Genomic DNA, 22,871 nt, shown 5'->3' on the forward strand with positions numbered 1-22,871 from the left:
ACAGGAAGGGGTTCTATATCATCTGTTAAGGAATTTATAAGAAGATTCCTGAGTATGAGTACTGATTGAGGCAGTATGTACCAGCTGGATCATTTTCTGGTGTTGAGGAGGGGTAAACTCCAAACCCAGTTCCCTCTCCCATTCCCTAATACAATAGGGGGTGGATACCGGCTCCTCCCTCAAAACAAGCTTGTATGTGTGGGAGAGGAGATGTCAAGAGTCTGGGAGTTTCATCCACAGTGATTCAAATGGACATAGCGAGTCTTGCGATTGCAGGTCACGTCCTAGCTTAGTAAAGAAGCCTGCTAGCTGGCAATATCCCCAGTCCGCTAAGGGGAATGTTCTGTAAAGGAGTTGAAGGACATCGAGTGGTAGCAGTTTACCCCGAGGAGAAAATTTTGCACAGCAGGTCTCTCCATCAGTACTCCGGAAACAGAAAAACCGGGCATTTTCACCAAGCTGAAACCATGGGAAACCCCCTAGAGGTGCCAAGAGAGACGGTGAGGAAGCAAATTGGCTCTTCCTATTTAGTCTGTCCCACAGAGGGAGTGTGAGATTAGTCAAAAGGGACGACCAGTCCAAAAGTCCCCTATCAGCTGGCGGAATCAACGATGCCCGCGCAAATTTCTACCAGCCATAATTTTCTTCAATGGAACCCAGAGCTTAGTTGTGATGTCATGACGCCAATTCAAGATTAGCCATAGCCTTATAAATAAGTATTACATCAGGAAGACCCACTCCCCCGACCACTTTACATCTGCGTAATATGTCAAAAGACAATCAAGCACTTTTCCCCTGCCAAACAAAGGTCATAAACGACCGTCTCAATTGTTTAAATAAAGCCTGCGGTAAGGGGATGGGGACCCTATATAAAAGGTAAATAATACGTGGTAAGATGGTCATTTTGAGCATGTTTAACCTCCCAAATCATGTTAAGGAATAGCCTTGCCATTGCTTCAAGTCCCGCAGAATGCCACTTAGCAAGACACCATAGTTAAGGTCCTACAAAGAATTCTATTATATTCACTTGTTTGTAACTTTATTTCTTTGAGAGATCATCCACCTTAAAAGTCCCATTCCTTATGTACGAAGTGTGCCTAAATAGTTTGGTGAATGGTATCAGAAAACAAACAAAACAGAAGATACAAACAAATTACCTTTATTGGCCTTCAAAATAATCGCAATCTTTCACAACACACTTTTGGCAACATTCATAAAGCTTATGGAAACTGTCAGCAAAGGCCTCTTTGGGAATCATTTGCAGAACCGCTGTCACACATTCTTGGATGATGCCATCATTGTCGAAGAAGACAATCAACATTGTCTTGACCTTGGACTTTTGCAGGTGACTCTTTTTGGGTTTCGGGGAAGAAAGTGAATGCCATTCCATCGATTGTTGGTTGGATTCCAGACTAAACTTGTAGCAACAGGTCTCATTCCCTGTGACAAAGGTTCGCAGAAAGAATGGATCCTGGTCACACATGGTAATCAAATCTCCAGAGGTTTCCATCCAGTTTGGTTTCTATTTGTCGGCCAGATTGTGCTGACAAAGCGGGAGCAGATCTTCTGCTTACCCAAATTTTCACAGACGATGGTACACACTGTGTCCTTGCTAATGCCCAATTTCTCCGCCATCAATGATACAGTCAGTCATCGATCTTGTGCCAGCATTTGTCGCACTCGCTCACTCATGTCTGGGGTTCTGCTTGTCGACGGCTGACCTGAACATGGCTTATCCTCAGTCGTGTCCTTCCCGTCGCAAAAGTGTTTGAACCAGTCGTAAACACATTTTCTGCTCGCGGCTTCCATCCTGTACACTTGCACCAACATTTAATGCATCTCAGTTGCTGTTTCCTCTAATTTGTAGCAGAACTTGATGTTTACCTGCTGTTCCATTGCACTGTGACCCTACTTCTCACATTGACTACGTTTGACTGCTCGCAGCAGGTTTACCCTGAAGGCCACGTGTACTCCACACTAGGTGGCGCTTCTTGAAGTGTCTCTATATAACCATGTGCTTTCGCACATACCTGGTCCATGTTGGCACTGAGATATCGGAACTATACACCAAACTTTTTAGACATACCTTGTACATCCCATCCATGTTTTGGGAATTGAATAAACTGGAGTACAAGTGTTGGGGATGTGATGGTAATTGGTATGCTCAACCCCTGACACGGTTCATTAATCTCAATCACATTATCTAATACAGGGGATTCAGCAACATGCTCTGAGCAGTACAGTAGAATGGTATACTGTGGTCTACAGTGGAACAAAAGATGGTTTGCAGTGCTGTTGACTTGCTGCACAACCATACTAGTAACTGAAATACCTGTACAACATTTTTATGTACAAGTGTGGTACCTGGTACTTATCTCAGACTAGGCCTCAACACTTGTTATAGGGCAAAGGAATTTTTTCTGTCTTGTGTTTGGCTTTATTGTCAGTTTATACAGTCTTAGCATTTGGCCAGCCTTTTAGAAAAAAAAGAAAATACAAATTTTAACAGAACTAGGCGATAAGGTGTACCAAATTTTTGGGCTCAATTTTGGAAAATTTGGTATGGCTACCTCAAATACTCCACATTGTCAATTTCTGGAGGACATCTCCATGTTGCATCTTGTTTGGCAAACATTGGCCAGGGGTTTGCTTCAGAAATGGGGCACTGCTGCTGTAAGACCTCACTATGTTACATCTTGCTTGGTGTATGTGGACTTAGGGATGGCACCAAGAATGAGATACTGCTGCTGGAGGATATCATTGGGTTGAACCTAGCTTGTTGACTTGGGGATGGAATCAGGAATCAGTAACGATGCTACTGGGTTGGCTAGATATTATGATCCCTGCTAAAGTTCAGGATATGTCAGGTTTGAGTTTGAAAAACCTTGCAAAAAAGGTAGAATACTATGAAGGGGAAATAAAGGTGAAATAATGAACATAAAACCCTAGCTATACTACAATACTAATGAAGCCCCACACTGCAGCTACCTCATTGTGCAACTTACATAGCAGGATATATACACTAAATTGCATAGTACATAATGTTTATCTTTGGCCTCACTACAACATTTGTAAAACTGAACTTCAGTTTACGTAAACATGCAACATGCAAATATGCGGCCCCGGCTTTATGGGGTTGTACCGGGCTGATGCCTGCAGCTAGAAGCATCACCTTGGTACCGTTGTTTAGAGCCGATGGTCGGCTTTCTCATAATGACAACCGATGTGACTCAGCAGCCGCTCAGGCAGTCATTACAAGGAACGAAAGGGGGCCCACCCCTTCCCGTCACCTTCCGCGGCTCACCCAGGTCTCCCGTTCAACCCGGAGACCCGAGCGACCAGCCGGCATATCCATCGGCTGCCTGAAGACCCGAACAAAGCCAAATTTGGCTCTGATCAGGTCTCCAATGTAAAAACCCGGAAGCGATGTCATGAAATCACTTCTGGGTACTGGAGCATTAAAAGCATTAGACATTAATGGCTGTGTGTTGAGATATTTGGAGGGGACAGCAAATTTACACTGTTATACAAGCTGTACACTCACTACTTTACATTGTAGCAAAGTGTCATTTCTTCAGTGTTGTCACATGAAAAGATATAATTAAACATTTACAAAAATGTGAGGGGTGTACTAATTTTGTGAGATACTGTAATATATATATATATATATATATATATATATATAATGTTTGGGGGTTCTAAGTAATTTTCTAGCAAAAAATACTGATTTTAACTTGTAAGCAACAAATGTCAGAAAAAGGCTTAGGCTTCAATGGGTTATAGAGTTAGTTTACCTTTACAATAAATATACCCACGCATTCCAGTGTCCCCAGTACAGTAAAAACACTGCTTGGGTTTTGAAAAATAATCTTCTATTCAATGTCATACCTGACGGCTGTCTGTGGCTTCTCTCAAGCCTGTCCAGAAAAACTTCCAGGTCGGTGACCCTCCCTGTCCTGGGCACATGGCAGAACATGCTGTTGTGACCCCCCCAAGTTAATGATCCAGGTTTAAAGCCAAACATTTTTTTTTTCCAGTAAGTTGGCTAGATAAGGCTTAGTTATTAATTCTTGAAGAAGATGGACACTGTCTATGTCACAATTCTCATTCTGGACTCCCCAATCCCAGTGTCTCTACAATCCCCTTTCTAGTAGTAAGTGACCCCAAAATAAATTATATCATTCCTATTTTGCCACAGCATATATTTATTTATTTTTATTCAGTCAGCTATTGAGATTACTTTTGTCTTTTCTGGTTTACTCACTAAAGAATATAGCCACCCAAATCCCAGCATTCCCAGAGAGTGATTGACTCTCAAATAAATTATACCATTCAAACTGTATCCCAGGATACAGTTTGCTAACTTTAAGTCAATTATTGAGTCTACTTTAGGATTTTTTGATTCACTTACTTAGAGAAAATGGCCACCGCTGCCACTCATGTCTTTCTCCCTGGACGCTTGGCTTAAACAGCCAGCCAGTTCAGCAGTGCGGTCTCCTGCAGCTCAGGACGTTGGTCCATAGGTAGTTACATCGCTGCCTAACAACGCAGGACACAGGAGCAGCAGAAGAGGGTAGGTGGGTGGCAGCCAGGTGGCAGCTGTTAATCAAGTACATATAACACTTGCTGAAGTTGCTGTGCAATGTACAGACTGTTCAATGATGGAAAAGACAAAGCTGGGGGCCTGGGGGTAGGATGCTCCGTGCTGAGAGGCCGGTATGACATTGAGAAGTAGAACTAAAGCCCTCATTAGAAATTTTTATTTTTTTATTTTTGGGCATGTAGTTGGTGTCCACTGAAGGGTCCTCTGATCAATTGGTGCCAGCTTTTCCTGCACCAGAAGTGGATATTTTTAAGGCAATGCTCAGGTACTAAAACTCTGCAATAGATATGCATATTACAACACCAGCTATTAACAGTACACATTTTGACTATAAAGCCGTGGCCAAAAGTTTTGAGAATGACGCAAATATTAATTTTCACAAAGTCTGCTGCTTTAGTGTTTTTAGATCTTTTTTGTCAGATGTTACTATGGTATACTGAAGTATAATTACAAGCATTTTATAAGTGTCAAAGGCTTTTATTGACAATTACATTAAGTTTATTCAAAGAGTAAATATTTGCAGTGCTGACTCTTCTTTTTCAAGACCTCTGCAATCCGCCCTAGCATGCTGTCAGTCAACTTCTGGGCCACATCCTGGCTAATGGCAGCCCACTCTTGCATAATCTATGCTCGGGGTTTGTCAGAATTTGTGGGGTTTTTTTGTTCACCCGCCTCTTCAGGATTAACGACAAGTTCTCAATGGGATTAAGTCTGGAGAGTTTATTGGCCATGGACCCAAAATGTCAATGTTTTGTTCCCCAAGACACTTACTTATCACTTTTGCCTTATGGCAAGGTGCTCCATTATGCTGGAAAAGGAATTGTTTCTCACCAAAGTGTTTCTTGGATGGTTGGGAGAAGTTGCTCTCTGAGAATGTTTTTTGTACCATTCTTTATTCATGGCTGTGTTCTTAGGCAAAATTGTGAGTGAGCCTATTCCCTTGGCTGAGACGCAACCCCACACATGAATGGTCTCAGGATGCTTTACTGTTGGCATGACACAAGACTGATAATAATGCTCACCTTTTCTTCTCCAGACAAGGTTTTTTCAGAATGCCCCAAACAATTGGAAAGAAAATGAGAAAATGACTTTACCCCAGTCCTCAGCAGTCCCTGTACCTTTTGCAGAATAACAGTCTGTACCTGATGTTTTTCCTGGAAAGAAGTGGCTGCTTTGCATCCCTTCTTGACAACAGGTTGTCCTCTAAAAGTCTTCTCCTCACTGTGCATGCAAATGCACTCACACCTTCCTGCTGCCATTCCTGAGCAAGCTCTGCACTGGTGGTGCCCTGATCCCACAGCTACATCAACTGTAGGAGACAGTCCTGGCGCTTGCTTGACTTCTTGGGCGCCCTGAAGCCTTCTTTAACAGTTAAACCTCTCTCCTGGAAGTTCTCGATGATCTTTGCCTGTAAATCCCTTTTTGTGCAAAGCAATGATGAATTCCCTGCAGGTAACCATGATTAACAGAGGAAGAACAATGATTAAAAGCACCACCCTCCTTTAAAGCTTCAAGTCTGTTATTGCAACTCAATCAGCATTACAGAGTGATTTCCAGTCTTGTCCTCATCAACACTGACACCCTGACATGATGTCAGCTGGTCCTTTTGTGGCAGGGCTGAAATGCAGCAGAAATGTTTTTTTTTTTAGATTAGGTTTATTTTCATTTAGGTTTATGCAAATTGCCATCATAAAGACTTTGTGAAAATCATGTATTTGTGTCATTCTCAAAACTTTTGGCCACGGCTGTACAATGCGCTAAGGATTGGGAATAAAACAGCTGCTTTTTACTTTTTATTAGCTCATGCCATCGTTTGACAAAACAACTGATATGGAAAGTTACCTGAAATTTTTCTCCTCTGTCCATTTCTGTCGATCTGAATTCTGGAGAATCTATATAAGCATTGGGATATATGTTATGAAGAAAATGACCTCGATAGGAGACCTTCATCCTAAGATTGATTGTGTAAAAACAAGACAACAGAATATTTACAGTATTCCTAAAATATATACCGATTTAATATAAATACGGAGAACATCGTTTTTGCTGCTGGTTATATACAGATTTTTTTTAAGGCTTTTTAAGGGCATTTACAAAAATAAAATTGAATCTAAACAGGGTACTGTTTGTTACAATACTAAAACCCCTTATTAGCCACAACTGATCTACTGGCATACTGGCAGAAAATGTTCAACATTTTTTAGGAAACCCCATTTATGCTGAAGTTAGAACATAGTTAAAGCAATTGTAAACATTTTTATTTTTTTTTAAATAACACACATATTATACTTACCTGCTCTGTGTAATGGTTTTGCACAGAGCAGCCCTGATCCTTATCTTCTGGGGTCACCCACCAATGATTCTGGCTCTTCCCCCCCCCCGTCGAGTGTTCCCACAGTAAGCCGCTTGCTATGGAGACACCCGTGTGGGCTCGATCCTGAGCTGCGTTGTGTGTACATAGACCACTGCTTTCTCTCAGAGGCAGTGATCGACAGAAGCAGGAGCCAATGGCTCTTACTGCTGCCTCTATGTCCAGTGAGGAGGGAGAGAGCAGAGAGAGAGATGCTGCTCTCGAGCACTGCGCTGGATAAAGATTGGGCTAAGGTACGTATAGGGAGGGGGGGCTCCACAGAGAAGGTTTTTTACCTTAATGCAGCAAATGCATTAAGGTAAAAACTTTTTACCTTTACAACCACTTTAACAGCCAGGGATTTTTTTCTATAGAAGCACAAAGGTTCCATGGTCAAATATTTACCCATATTTATAAACTAAACTAGTCTGTTATATATTTTCACTACCTGGATAAAAGCTTAATTTTACAAATACACATTTAAAAAGGAGAAGTATGGCCAAAGCTATCTAAACACTACTGAATATTTGTAGCTGACTACAAAGAAGTGTGGTCTGTTAACTACTTCAGCCCCGGAAGGTTTTACCCCCTTAATTACCAGGACATTTTTTGTGATTCGGCACTATGTTACTTTAACTGACAATTGGGTGATTGTGTACCCAAATAAAATTGATGTCCTTTTTTTTCCCACAAATAGAGCTTTCTTTTGGTGGTATATGATCACCTCTGCGGTTTTAATTTTTGCACTATAAACAAAAAAAGAGCAGCAATTTTGAAAAAAAAAAAAAAATAATAATAATAATATTTTTTACTTTCTGCTATAAAATACATCCAATAATTTTTTTTAAAAAAAAATCTAGTTTCTTCATCAATTTAGGCCAAGATATATTCTTCTACATATTTTTGGCAAAAAAAATCCCAATACGGGTCTATTGATTGGTTTGCGCAAAAATGATTGCATCTACAAGCTATGGGATATTTTTATTGCATTTTTAGTTACTTTTTTTGTTTTTTACTAGTAATGGCGGTGAACAGCGATTTTTAGCTGGACAGCAACATTGCGACGGACAAATTGAACACATTTTGGCGACCAGTGACATTATTACAGTGTTCAGTGCTAAAAATATGCACTGTTACTGTATAAATGACACTGGCAGGGAAGAGGTTAACACCAGTGTGATGGTACTCATCGTCACTGGGAGTGAAAGACAGATACTTAATGGACACTGAGAAAATGGTTTGGATAACTTCAAATGGGAGAGTCATATTTATCAACAATATCTCTCAAGAAATATGAAGATTTAATCCCACTTCACTGTGAGACCTATACCCTGTTGCCATGAAGTAGATGTGTATTCCATGTACTTCAATGTAGGAGACGGAAAGACTGTCACTGGCAGTCTTTTCCTATTGTCTGTCTATTGAGGTGGGATGTGGATTGTGTTAAGTCTGTTCGCATTAATTCTATTTCTGTACAATTTAATCTGCATAGGATAATGTAATCAGGCAACCCCTGACCTGTGTGTGGTAATCTGATCAGGAGGGGGAGGTCCATGCTGTATATAAATTATGTGTGACTGTTCAATAAACTGAGGTTCCAGTACAAGCTAAGTTGTCGGCTAGCTTTGTATGGAAAATTCTGGTATCTATGTTCACGACTGGGAGGAAGCCGTATACTGATGGAAGTCCACAAGTACAGTGTGGGTTTTGGTTCCGTTACAATCAGGAACGGTCAAAGGGTTAAATGTGTCCCTAGGGGGTGCTTGCTAACTGTGTGGGGGTTGCTCTGACTCGGGGAAGACAGATATCGATGTTCTTGCTTAGCAGGAACACAAGATCTCTATCTTTTAATCTGTCAGAACGGCAATCTGCCTTGTTTACATAGGCAGATCCCTGTTCTGCCTGTCTCGGGAATGATCGCAGGTGGCCAGTGGACATCAGGCCTACCAGACCCACTGATTGGCCCCCTTCTGTCAAATCAAGTCACTTAGTGGCTATTGCATGAAATGACGTACAGGTACATGATTTCACACAATAGAGCCACTTTGCTGCAGTAAATGTATTTTAGGCAGTCGGCAAGTGGTTAAACATTTGAAGTTGTAAAAGATAAAATATGAGGGAATTCCACCAGTTGCTCTCCATGCCACCCATATTGTACAAGGTTCCTTGGCTGTTTGGCTGATGTATGCCATGTATACTATCATATTCATGTATTTAGAAAATTAGACAGATCTTCTCAATCTGCTTCTCTAGAATTTAAGGAAGCCGAGTCACAGGAATGTTAGTGGGATTTCAGGTTCAATTAGTTAGTCAAGTCCTTCTAAATATTCATCTAACACCACCTTCTCTTGAGACTGACAATGCTGCTGTCCAAAGATGTCTGCTTTCCTACCTCATCCAGAATGCAGACAGGGCCTGTTCACACGAGAACGTGGTGTGAAAAAGGTGTGTATCTGTGTGAATTTCCCACACTGCACAGGAACTATTTAGTCTTGCTAGGGACACGCAGGTGCCACTGATTGTTGATGGCACTCCAAAAGCATCTAACAAACATGGCCTGTTTGCTGCCTCCAATCTGCATGGTAACCTAAGTACCATGCCGTTTGGTGCTGCATGATTTTAAAGTCATGCCTGGTCAAATTTTGCACTACAAATTCTGGATGAACCCTCTGCACACTGCTATATACACTTTCTAGCAAGCTTTGCAATTTAAAAACAGGTATTTTTAGTTCACACATATTGCAATACATGTTTATGCTGGCTAACTGCTTCAAAGAAATCACTCTATGGCCAGTCCCTAATCTGCTCTGCATAATGCAAATGCTACAATGGACACCATGCCAACATGGGGCAAACAGATACAAATTCGGGGAGAGACACTAGGTTTAGGTCTGGTCACTAACCTGCAATGCAACAGAAAGTAGATTTACCGGAGGTGAGATCCCAATAGCTTGTACATGTATACAATTCACTTGTTAAACAATTCACTTGTTAATTTTTGCACATTCTGTGTGTTTGGCAGCCCACTGAAATTAATAGGCCGTCAAAAACAAGAAAAGCTTAAGACAAGTGAGATAAAGGAAAAAAAGAAAAAAAAAGCCTAAAAACAGAAAACGAATACAGCCACTGCATCTAAGGATTGGTAAACTGAAATACTATATAATAAAATTTTGTTTTGGGGTTGATTATTGCTTTAAATATCACACCTTACAAATGACAGAGAATTCAAAAAAATATTCAACTGATTGTATTTAATGTCTAGCATCAGAAATAACTAGATAAATAAGAAAAAAAAAAACTAAATTCACTAAAAAACACCAGCCAGAGTTGTTACAAAGAAAGGTTTAACATAATAATACAAAGTACCAACATTTTTTAATTATAGAAATAGCAGATGCTCAGGTTATCGGAAAACTTACTTCCCTTTCAGCAGTATACTTAAGCGGTTATCTACAGATGTTTTATCCTCCACCGCATAGGTCTCTCCTTTTGGTAAGGTCTGAATGCTGCAAAACTGGCTAGTGAGTCTCTTGAACAGCTCCGGGGGTACATGAAGAGGCTGAAACATTTTGTGATAGATACCTTTCAGCTCCTTTTCTATCTTGATCTGGAAAAGGAAAAAAGTAGTTACGCTATCATATTTGTTTGACAAGATAGTAATGCAATACATTGTTATACTGTAAGTAGGAAGACAAAGGTTATTAATACAGTATGTAATAAAAGCCTAAATAAAAATGTCTGTTATCTGGTCCTTAAAGTAGTATTAAACCCTCAGAGGTGTTTAACTTAACACATTGAGCACAATAAAATAAACGTTCCCAATAAACTATTACCGAGTTGTTTAAAGTGTTATCATGTGATCGCTGTGACCAATCATAGCAGTCACATGATAACCGGTTAACCACTTTACTACCAGTCACGTAACCTCTACGTCATCAGACTTTGCGGGGTTATACCGGGATGATGCCTCTAGCTAGAGGCATCATCCCGGTACCGTTGTTTGAAGCCGACGGTCGGCTTTCCGTCGGTAACGATCGATGCGGCTCGGGAGCCGCTCGATCGTTACCCGGGGGGGCGGGAGGGGACGTCCCCCCCCTCCCGCCGCCTTCCGCGGCTTTGCTCGGGGCTACCGTCCCACCGGGAGCCCCGAGCACCCAGCCGGCACGTCCGCCGGCTGGATGGAGTCCCGATGAATGCCGGAAACGGCATCGATCGGGTCTCCGATGACGTAACCCGGAGGCGGCGTCCATGACGTCACGTCCGGGTTACTGTGCTGCAAAAGGCGGCAGATTTGAAAAACGGCTGTATGCAAAAATGCCGTTTTCGGCGTTTTGCATACAGGGAAGTGTAGTGGAGGGGTCTAGGGTCTTTTAGACCCTCGATCCCTCCATAAAGAGTACCTGTCACGACATATTGCTGTCACCAGGGATGTTTACATTGCTTGTGACAGCAATAAAAGTGATCAGATTTTTTTTTTTTTAAAAACCTGTAATAAAGTTTAAAAAAAAAGAAAAAATAAATAGGAAAAAAAAAAAAAATTTAGCCGTCCCCGTCACCGTTAGCTCGCGCACAAAAAAAAACGTATACGCAAGTCGAGCCGCAAATGAAATCGCTGTTCAAACCACACATGTGAGGTATCGCCGCGATCGCCAGAGCGTGGGCAATAATTAAAAAAAAAGAGCTACACTCTAACTCTAAACTGGTAACCGTTAAATAAATTTAAAGCGTCGCAGATTGAGATCTCTATTGACCGTAGTTTGTCGCCATCCCACGGGGGGGGCGCAATTTTAAACCGTAACATGTTTGGTATCTATTTACTCGGCGTGACATCATCTTTCACAATATACAAAAAAAATGGGCTAACTTTACTGTTTAGTATTTTTTAAATGCAGTGAAATGTGATTTTTCAAATTTTTTCCAAAAAAATGGCGTTTTAAAGACCGCTGCGCAAATACCGCGTGACAAAAAATTTTGCAATGACCGACATTTTATTCTCCAGAGTCTTTGCTAAAAAAATATATATAATGTTTGGGGGTTCTAAGTAGTTTTCTAGGAAAAAATACTGGTTTTAACTTGTGAACAAAAAGTGTCCGAAATAGGGCTGGGGCTAAAGTGGTTAACAGTCAACAGTAACAGTACATGCTCCTAACCTGGAAGAGGCAAAATCACATATATTCTATATTGTCAAAAGTATTGGGATGCCTGCCTTTACACGCACATGGACTTTAATAGCATCCCAGTCTTAGTTCGTAGGGTTTAATATTGATTTGGCCCACCCTTGCAGCTATAACAGCTTTAACTTTGCTGGGATGGCTGTCCACAAGGTTTAGGAGTTTGTCTATGGCAATGTTTCACCATTCTTCCAGATGCGCATTTGTGAGGTAAGGCACTGATTTTGGACGAGAAGGCCTGGCTCGCATTCTCCGCTCTAATTCATCCCAAAAGTGTTCTATTGGGTTGAAGTCAGGAAGCCAGTGAAGTTCCTCCACCCCCAAATTTGCTCATCAATGCCTTTATGGACATTGCTTTGTGCACTGGTGCACAGTCATGCTGGAGCAGGAAGGGGCCATCCCCAATCTGTTCCCACAAAGTTGGGAGCATGAAATTGTCCAAAATGTCTTGGTATGCTGACGTCCTAAAAGTTCCTTTTACTGGAACTAAGGGGCCATGCCTAACCCCTGAAAAACAACCCTTACGCCACAATCTCCCCTCCACCAATTGATTTGAACCTGTGCACAAAGCAAGGTCCATAAATCTACTGTGGCTAGGCAGCAAGTGGTTAAAACAAGCCTTTTTTCATCTCTGTAGTTATATACATTGTGTAGAAAAGTGTCCACAAAAAAGCACAGAAATCAAAAGTCCAGTTCACACCTGAGCAATCTGAAACATGATTCCTGAAGCTTAAGATTTCAATTATCTTCAAAGTGCCCATTCACACCTAAGGGCTCTTTCACATGGGCGGTCTGATCAGATCCGCCTGTCAGTTTTTTAGGCGGATCTGATCGGATGCCCCATTCAGCCCTATGAAGCAGCGAATGTCAGCGGTGACATGTCCGCTGACACCCGCTGCCATCCGCATCCGATCCTGTCTGTGAAATCCGGACGGATGGAAAGCCTATTTTCCATCAAACCTATATTGGGGATCGGATCGGATGGGATCGGATGAGAGCGGACAGGCGGTCCGCTCTCATCCGATTCCCCATAGAGAGTAGCGGGGGCTGTGACACCTCCCTCTCCGCCCTGCAAGCAGAGACGGAGCTGTCATCCGCCGGCTCAGCGGGGATTGCGGATCGATCCCCGCTGAGCAGCACGGATCCGCCTACGGAGGTGGACCGTGTGAAAGAGCCCTAAGTGTTGTGTCACTTAGCTCAAAAAAGAGTCTCTTTGGGGCAGAGGCATGAGTTTTTGGTCTGTATACACTTCAATGGGAGTGCCTGAAAAACGCAAATTTTTTACACAATTTCTCTACTAACCTTCTCTTATTGTCTATTAAAAACAGTCAAGCTGGGAAATGCATGAAAAACATGTTAACAAATACGCATTAAAAAAAAAAACAAAAAAAAAAAAGCAGCAAAAAAGCTTGACGAAGTTAAAGTATAAGTGTGAACCTATTTTTTTCTATGACACCAGAATCTTGGAAGCCTACCAGCCTTCTAATATAAAAAGGCATCAGATGTTTTTAAGATGAAAATAACTGCAACCTAAGTTTATAGTCTTTGTTGTAATCTTTGAGGATTTTTAAGAACAAACTATTCCCATTACAAGCAGCTAGAAAGGGCAGGGATGGCTTGTTAACTTTTACTGCTTGTTAAAAATATCTAAATACGGTAATTTAATGTCCATAGCCTGAACACAGGTTTTCTTTAATATACAGTAAAAAAAGAGCACTGCAAATACTTCCAAAGCACAATTTTAGTGTAAATGTATAAATTAAATCAAGAAAACAAAAAAGCCCATAAAATAAATGCAAATTGTTAATACAGCACTCCACCATACTTGCTAGCGATTCAATTTTCTATACCAGGTTTTAAAGGTCAAAAAGCAGCAAACCAAGCTATTTTCAGCTCTTATTTTTTACTTACTGGTCTTTTCTTATATACCAGATATATAAAATGCATAAAATTAATCCCAAGGAAAACTGCATTCCAAATCATTATATCCAAAGCACAGCGGAAAAGAGTTGCCCAAATGATAAAGAAGGCACACCCTGTTGAAGAGAATAAATTGAAAACAAAGTAAGTGCATACATTAACTAAATAAATAAATTATTATAATTTGAATGCATTGCAAATCTCACATCTCATTTACATTATATACTTGACAATTGTATTCTGACGAGGTTATCCAGTAAAGCATTACAACAAACAGTAGTTGTTGGGGATTCCTGCTCTTTACATTCTGCTTTGCTATAAGGTTGTTCACACTACGCCAAATGCAGAAACATTTTTTTTTGGGAGGCTTGTTGAGGTTAGAATGCTCAGGGGAAGCAGTACAAAGCAATAGGCAGCCGAAATAGCCACGCTACAACCTCCTTCTACTGATCTATTCTATTTTGATTTGTGGAAGCTTTATAGGAGGTCATAACTGCTTGTTAAGAACTCTGTTTCAGTAAATGCCTATTCTTTTTGTAAACAATATAGAACAGTGCATGATGGGGGAATTTCATATTTTCCTATATATTTATATAGGTAAGGTAGTTAGGTAAAGAAAAATCAGTGGATGGAGGAAGGCGAAGAAGCCTGAGTGTTACTAATGTTTAGGGCAGTATGCACCAAGGGACAAATCCCCTGGACCTTAGAGGCTTGTATTCTGTGCATTCAGCTCTGGAGTATACCGCCTTAACAGTGCATGATGGGAAAATTTCATATTTCCCTATATAGTTATATAGGTAAGGTAGTTAGGTAAAGAAAAATCAGTGGATGGAGGAAGGCAAAGAAGCCTGAGTGGTGCTAATGTTTAGGGCAGTATGCACCAAGGGACAAATGGTCCTTAGAGGCTTGTGTTCTGTGCATTCGGCTCTGGAGCATACCGCCTTAAACATTAATACTGCCCAGTGCATTGTCCAGCCCCATCCAGCCGCAAAAGCTTATAGCCTCCCATAGTGTTTTACAGGCTGCTGAAAATGTGGCTGGGCAGTGCAGTTGCGCCTTTGCCCGCACCTAAGCTTTAGAGTACAATGCATCAGGGCTAAATGTCCAGTGTACATGGGGCCTAAAAGCCCCCCATTGACTCTATTGATTGACCCTATTGATACTGAACCTTTCAATGATCCCATGCCACTCCTTCCTCTGTCACAGCCATTGCAAAATACTTGGCGCCACCCATGTGACCTCCTTCCATGATACCTAGTTGTCAATCATTAAAGTTCAACCCTGTCACATGACAGATGGGGTAACGCCACCTCAGATCTCCAACACCATACAACACCAGGTATTTTGGTGACAGATGTGACATAGCAAGATGTGGAGGGGGTTGCTGGGAAAGTAAGTATCAGTTGATCAATGTGGGGCCCTTTACACCAATATTGTCACCTAGCCCTGAAAATTTAGAAGCTCTATATTTTTTGTATTTTTTTGTCCTGTCTATGGCCCTGAACAGATGGTTTTGCTATCATCAGAACCATAAATAAGGGTAAAGCATCATTAGCTTTTCATTGCGAGTTTTGCAATGGATAGGATTTATTTCCTTTCAAATATACCACCTGCATGCACCTGCACGGTACAATTGTCAATAATTGAATACATGTACAAGATTTATAATACCAAATATTTCACCATAATCAAAAAATTCTGCATATTAATCAATGGGTCAAAACATCAGCAAAAATCATTACCTGTAAGCAACCTACAACATGAAGTATTGGAAATACAGTTCAAGTCATTTTAAAATGGAACTTTGAAAATTACTGTTAGCTAAAATTCTACACACCAATTTTGTTTCTTTTATAAGTGTAGGGCCATACTGATACACAGCAAGTAGGCCTAAACTGCCTTCATTATAGATAAGCAGCATTACCAATCACTTAAACCCTGTCAAATATCCTAAATATCAACATAGAAATAGATTTCTAAAGGGCTGTCTGATCTTTGGTTTATATTTTTCAGGCTGCTTACCAAGCCACAAATCTTGTGTCAAGCCCTGACATTTAATCCAGCCAATATAATTCCATGACCTATTTATATTTCCTCCCCACAATCTGAAAGTTGGAAAAGCAAAGTCACTGCACAGACATCAAAGTGACTGGCATAGCTAATTAAAAAGTAGAAAAATAATCTGTATTTTCTAAAACTGGCATAAGGTGACTACTGATGAGCAACATACAGATTTTTTAGAATATAAAATTTAAAGGGAACCCATGAGGATGGAAATATGTGAGCTGCTTTTGTGAAATCGATACAGGAGGCGCAGCATCAAGTGTTGTTATCCTTCTGTTTCGAGATAAGAAATTTAGGCAGCCAAAGCACTCCCTAGACCCGATACAATAAAACAAGTGCAGAGTTTTTCTAAAACGCTTTTCACGTTGGCACAGGGATGGCAAAACTCATTTTGTTCTATCTTACACTAGCCACAGCATAAGGGCCTCTCACTCTTCTATTGGACTTTTACCAAGTGCCAGCCAGTTTACCCAAAGCATAGAGTCCCAAGATCCTCCCACACAATTCTAAAATGGTAAAGTAATGGTTAATGAAAGGTGATAGACAAAGGGCTTTTCATTTCCAAGTTTAGTAAGGGAAACTTGTATATGATGTTTTACCCACAGCAACGCTTATTAGTCTAACATGGCTGTGGCATAGTGGTTACTATTACTAGTTGTTTGGGTCTATTAGGCTTCACATTAGAGGCATCACATTCCCTGTCCTTCAGTGCCTGAAGGAGAAACAGTCGGAGCATTGGACATTCTGCCAGGTAGTACCTTAGCTTAGACTAGACCAACACTTTCAGTGGAGGCAACCTAACTTTTGGTTTCAGCCGCTGTCACAGAATCAGGACTGAGTATACCCTGTTAAAAAGCTCTCTGCACTTCAACAATAGACAACTTGCAGATGGCAAATCAGGTGTTCCCATCTACCACCTGTTCTTATGGGCTAAGCTTAGGGGAGCGAGGGGAGAATCTAGTTGACTGCATTCTCACCACAGGTACCAATCCAAAGAAAAAGATCTTTTATAAAATCTTTACAGAATCACTGGGCACTACCTGCTGTTATATTTCAAATGACACTTTATGCAGTGACATACCTCCTTAAACCCAGTCTGTCTAGACAATATGATCACCTGATGACTTAGCACCAGTCAGAGGCAGTTTATCTCTTATCTCCTAACACCTTCCCACCCAGCCTATAGCAGAATGATGGCTGGGCAGTGGCTTTCCCATCTTAAATGGATGTCATATGACATCCTGTCAGGAGGGGCCGAGCAGCTGCTCACTGCTGGTACCATGTGACCGCCGTGACCAATCACAGCAGGTCACATTACAGTTGTACACAATGGATAGCTTGCTTTCATGCCATCCATTGTGTACAATTATGTTGCTAGCTGTAGTTGGTCAATTTGATCACATGGTACAGCCAGGGACAATCACAGCCCAACTGTACCATGTGATTAGCTTTGACCAATCACAGCTAATCACAACAAAACAAACTGAATGAATCAGTATAATTCAGTAAAATGCTTGCTTATAGCAATGTATTTCAGTGCAATAAGCAAACAATGTGTAAAAAAAAAAAATAAAAAAATAGAAAATCCTGATCACTTTCCCAGAGTAGTACATTGCTACTATGGTAACCTATTGCTCTTGTCACAGTGTGCTAAAAAAAAAATATAATAAAAATAAAAAAATTTCCAAAAAGAGGTCATTTAAGGGGTATTTGTATAGTCCTGGCATTTTAGGACCTTGAGACAGTACATCAGGATTGATCAATTTTCAATCAATAAATAATAATAATCGACCAATGACAGCTGATTACATGATGAAAGCAGAAGCTAGTTATCAGATTTTTTCCCCCCCTCAGCGTGAGGAGAAAAGTATAAAGCCGATAACCGGCCTTTGTAAAAGGGACATCTGTCCCAACATTAGCCCACCAGTGCTGCTAACCAGTGCCCACCAGTGCCACCTACCAATGCCCATCAGTACTGCTAATTAGTGCCCACCAGTGCCACTTATCAGTGCCCATCAGTTCTTTTAATCAGTGCCCACCAGTGCCACCTATTAGTGCCAATTAGTGCCTCATCATCAGTGTCACCTAATAGTGCCACCTATCAGTGCCCATCAGTGCTGACTATCAGTGCCACCTATCAGTGCCACTCAGTGCCGCCTATCAATGCCATCTATCGGTACCCATCAGTGCCGTCTCATTAGTGCCCATCAGTGCAGCCTCATCAACACACATCAATGAAGGAGAAAAATTACCTGTTAGCAAAATTTTATAAAAAAACTATGAAAAACATTTTTTTTTTCAAAAATGTCAGTCTTTTTTGTTTATTTAGCAAAAAATGAAAAACCCAATGGTGAATAAATACCACCAAAACAAAGCTCTATTTGTGAGAAAAAAATGATAAAAATGTCATATAGGTACAGTGTTGCATGACCGTGCATTTTTTTTTAACCACTTGCCGACCGCTCACTGAGCTGGTACTGCGGAAAAGTGGCTCGTTATCCTCCAGCGACGTAGACCTACATTACTTTTTACATTTTTTGGGGGGAATTTCATATAAAAAAAATGTGAAAAATATTGATATTTTTTCAAAATTGACGCTATTTTTTTGTTTATATCGCAAAAAGTGAAAATCGCACAGGTGATCAAATACCACCAAAAGAAAGCTCTATTTGTGAGGAAAAAAAGGACATAAATTTAATTTGGGTACAGTGTCGCACGACCACGCAATTGTCCGTAAAAGTAACGCAGTGCCGAATCACAAAATATGGCCTGGTCAGGAATGGGGTAAAATCTTCCAGTCTTAAAGCGGTTAAAAATACGCTCATTGAGAATTTTTTTGTCAAAGACATGTAGCTAAATACATTTTGGCCTAAATATATGACAAAAATTTAGTATTTTGGATATTTTTTAACTGTCAAAGTAGAAAATGTAAATTTTTTCGCAAAATTTTTGCTATTTTATATTAATATCGCAAAAAATGAAAAGCGCAGAGGTGATAAAATACCCCCAAAAGAAAGCTCTGTTTGTGGGAAAAAAAGGACGTAAATTTAGTTTGGGTACGGCGTTGCATGACCGCGCAATTGTCAGTTAAATTCGCACAGTGCCAAGTTGCAAAAAGTGGCCTGGACGTAAAGCAGGAAAATCCTCCGGTGGTAAAGTGGTTAAAGTGTGACAGCGCTGAAAGCTGAAAATTGGCTTGGGCAGGAAGGGGGTAAAATGCTCAGTAGGCAAGTGGTGAAAGTGGTTCCAGGGCTGAACATAGTTACATAGTTAGTCAGGTTGAAAAAAGACACAAGTCCATCTGGCTCAACCAACAAAAAACAAACAACAGTAAAGAAAACCCAACCATACAATCCTATATACACAATCCTATACCCACAGTTGATCCAGAGGAAGGTGAAAAACCCCATCAATGCATTATCCAATTTGCTACAGCAGGGGAAAAAAATATTTCCTGATCCCCCGATAGGCAATCGGATATTTCCTGGATCAACTTTACCTATAAATATTAGTACCCACTTATATTAAGTACACCCAGGAAAGAATCCAGGACTTTTTTAAAGCAATCTAGTGAGCTAGACAGAACCACCTCTGGAGGGAGTCTATTCCACATTTTCACAGCTCTTACTGTGAAGAAACCTTTCTGTATTTGGAGACAAAATCTCTATTCCTCTAGACATAAAAAGCGCCCCCTTGTCCTCTGTGATGACCTTAAAGTGAATAACTCACCACCAAGTTCACTATATGGTCCCCTTATGTATTTATACATGTTGATCATATCCCCTCTTATCTCCTCTTCTCAAGAGAGAATAAATTCAGTTCCTCTAATCTTTCCTCATAGCCGAGCTCCTCCATGCCTCTTATCAGTTTGGTTGCCCTTCTCTGCACTTTCTCCAATTCCCCAATATCCTTTTTAAGAACTGGTGCCCAAAACTGAACTGCATATTCCAGATGAGGTCTTACTAATGATTTGTACAGGGGCAAAATTATATCACTCTCTCTGGAATCCATGCCTCTGTTAATTCAAGAAAGGACTTTGCTTGCTTTGGAAACCGCAGCTTGGCATCGCATGCTATTATTAAGCTTCTGATCTACCAGAACTCCCAGGATCCTTCTCCGCTATGTATTCACCCAGTTCTACTCCCCCTAGTATGCATGATGAATGCATATTCTTAGCCCTCAAGTGCATAACTTTACATTTATCAACATTAAACCTCATTTGCCACATAGTTGCCCAATGAAACAGTGCATTGAGGTCAGCTTGTAAGTTGGAGACATCCTGTAAGGAAGTTATTCCACTGCAAAGCTTGGTGTCATCTGCAAAGACTGAAATGGTACTTTTAATCCCAGACCCTATATCATTTATAAAGATATTAAAAAGTAAGGGTCCCAACACTGAACCTTGGGGTACACCACTGATAAACTTAGACCATTCAGAGTAAGACTCATTAACCACTACTCTCTGAATTCTATCTTTTAGACAATTTTCTATCCAATTACAAACTGATCTTTCCAAGCCAGTAGACTTTACCTTACACATTAGCCATGTGTGGAGAACTGTGTCAAACGCTTTTGCAAAATCCAAGTATACTACATCCACAGCCACCCCTCTATCCAAGGTTTTATTTACCTCCTCATAAAAAGAAATCAGGTTTGTTTGACAACTTCTGTTTTTCATGAATCCATGCTGTCTGTTGCTTAAAATATATTTTTTCAGCAAGAACTTATCTATGTGGTCTTTTATTAAACTCTTCAGTATCTTCCCGTCTATAGAAGATAAACTAACAGGTCTATAGTTTCTAGGCAAACGTTTTTTTTTTTTTTTTTAAGAGTTTACAACCTCTTTAACCACTTCTGGTGGTTAACATTCCCCCCAAAAAAATTTTAAAAATCTAAATTTTTTAACATTTTAGGCCAATTTTTTTTCTGCTACATATTTCTGGTAAAAAAGAAATCGCAATAAGCGATTGGTTTGCGCAAAAGTTATTGCGTCTACTAACTACGGGAAAGATGACAATGCCAGGATTCATCGGGCTCAAATTGTGAAAGAATGGTTCAGGGAGCATGAGACATCATTTTCACACATGGATTGGCCACCACAGAGTCCAGAACTTAACCCCAATGAGAATCTTTGGGATGTGCTGGAGAAGGCTTTGCGCGGTGGTCCGACTCTCCCATCATCAATACAAGATCTTGGTGAAAAACTAAAACAACACTGGACAGAAATAAATCTTGTGACATTACAGAAGCTTATCGAAACAATGCCACCGTGAATGCATGCCGTAATCAAAAGGCTAAAGGCGGTCCAACGTGTGTTATCTTTTTTTTTTTGGTGGCAACTTATTTTTTTGGTCAGGCAGTGTATATATCTATATCGTTTTCTGCTTCTACATAGATGTGTAATTAATCAGAATATACATAAGTAAAACATTTATTTCTAATCAACATAAGTGCTGCATTAGTAATGTATACTCATTAGGTGGCGTTACCAGATCTCAACCTCACAATTTTATAACAAAAATATCATATGGCTATGCCTGTACCATAAGAAAATGGACATCCTTACAACAAATCAGTTATAATATTAATTCAGAAGAAATATTTCTGCTCTAGGACACACTTGGTGGTTAAAAGAGGCAAATGCCAAAACACACAAGAAAATTAATTTTTATCTGCCTCAACCAATGGAAAGAAGTTCCACCTTCTGGGCTAGGCTAATTATAAGTTTCATGGCCTTTTTGTCCCAGAACGGTATATAGGAGATCACAGTTCATCAACAAAGGACAGGACAACACAAAGACACACACAGATCCACACACTTCATCCATTATACTTCATACCCTCATCATCGCGCCTCATACTTTGAAACTTTGGGAATGCAAGACGCAAGCTCCTCCTTAACCAGCTACCATTTTGGAAGAGGCAGCCATCTTAGCAGGCTCTGGTAATGACCATTGTGAGCCAGCAGCCATTTTGGAAGGGTAAATATGTTTTACTGATTTTGTTGATTATTTGAATACTAAATATTGTGTGTTCATGATATTTAGAATAATTCCCCAGATGTAACAACCATCGTAGATTTTTTTTAACTTTATTTTTGTTTTTCTGAATTTTACAGTTTTTTGGCGCTATATTACCAAACCAGTTTTACGTAGTTTGACTCTCACTCCAATTGCAGAGGAGTAACTGTTGTCTACGCAAATCGCAGACGTTTTTGTCTGATAATTAATTCTATATTTTATGGTTTTTACATAGACTTGGAGAAAATAATCCTTTCATTTCATTTATATTGCTGAGCAAAAGCCAATAATGAGTGTTGAAAAAAATTTGGTATTTTATGTAAGATTTAGTTTTTTTTTAATCTATATCTAACTATTTATTGTGAATACATTTCTTGTGAATAAATATATATTCCCTATTTAGTCTGTATTCATAAGGCCCCTTTCACACAGTCTGTCCGTCGGACGGACTCCGTTTATCTCAGTGGGGGATCGATCCACCAATCCCCCGCTGAGCAGGTGGATGACAGCTGTTCTCCGCGCTGTGTGCAGAGACACAGCTGTCAGGTCCCCTACATCTCTATGGGAGAATCGGATGGGAACGGACTGTCGGTTCGTTCTCATCCGATCCCATCCGATCTGCTGGACGGATGGAAAATAGGGTTTCCATCCGTCCAGATTTGACAGATCGGATGTCAGCGGACATATCTCCGCTGACATCCAATGCCCCATAGAGATGCATGGGGTGACCATTCAGATCTGCC

General features: G+C 40.4%; 1 protein-coding gene across 4 annotated transcripts in view; it reads right to left on the minus strand.

Moving 5' to 3' along the window:
• The window catches only part of POPDC1 (popeye domain cAMP effector 1), a 333,254-nt gene that overhangs the window by 52,465 nt on the left and 257,918 nt on the right, over nt 1–22,871 (minus strand). For all 4 annotated transcript variants that reach the window (XM_082249688.1, XM_082249689.1, XM_082249691.1 and 1 more), the window contains exons 3-5: nt 14,036–14,160; nt 10,373–10,560; nt 6,446–6,554 (exon numbers count right to left, since the gene is read on the minus strand). In XM_082249688.1, coding sequence (XP_082105814.1) covers nt 6,446–6,554; nt 10,373–10,560; nt 14,036–14,160 — 422 coding nt within the window. The remainder of the gene's footprint in view (nt 1–6,445; nt 6,555–10,372; nt 10,561–14,035; nt 14,161–22,871) is intronic.

Source organism: Pelophylax lessonae (genome assembly GCF_965119305.1).
Source record: "Pelophylax lessonae genome assembly, chromosome: 3".
Lineage (NCBI taxonomy): Eukaryota > Metazoa > Chordata > Amphibia > Anura > Ranidae > Pelophylax > Pelophylax lessonae.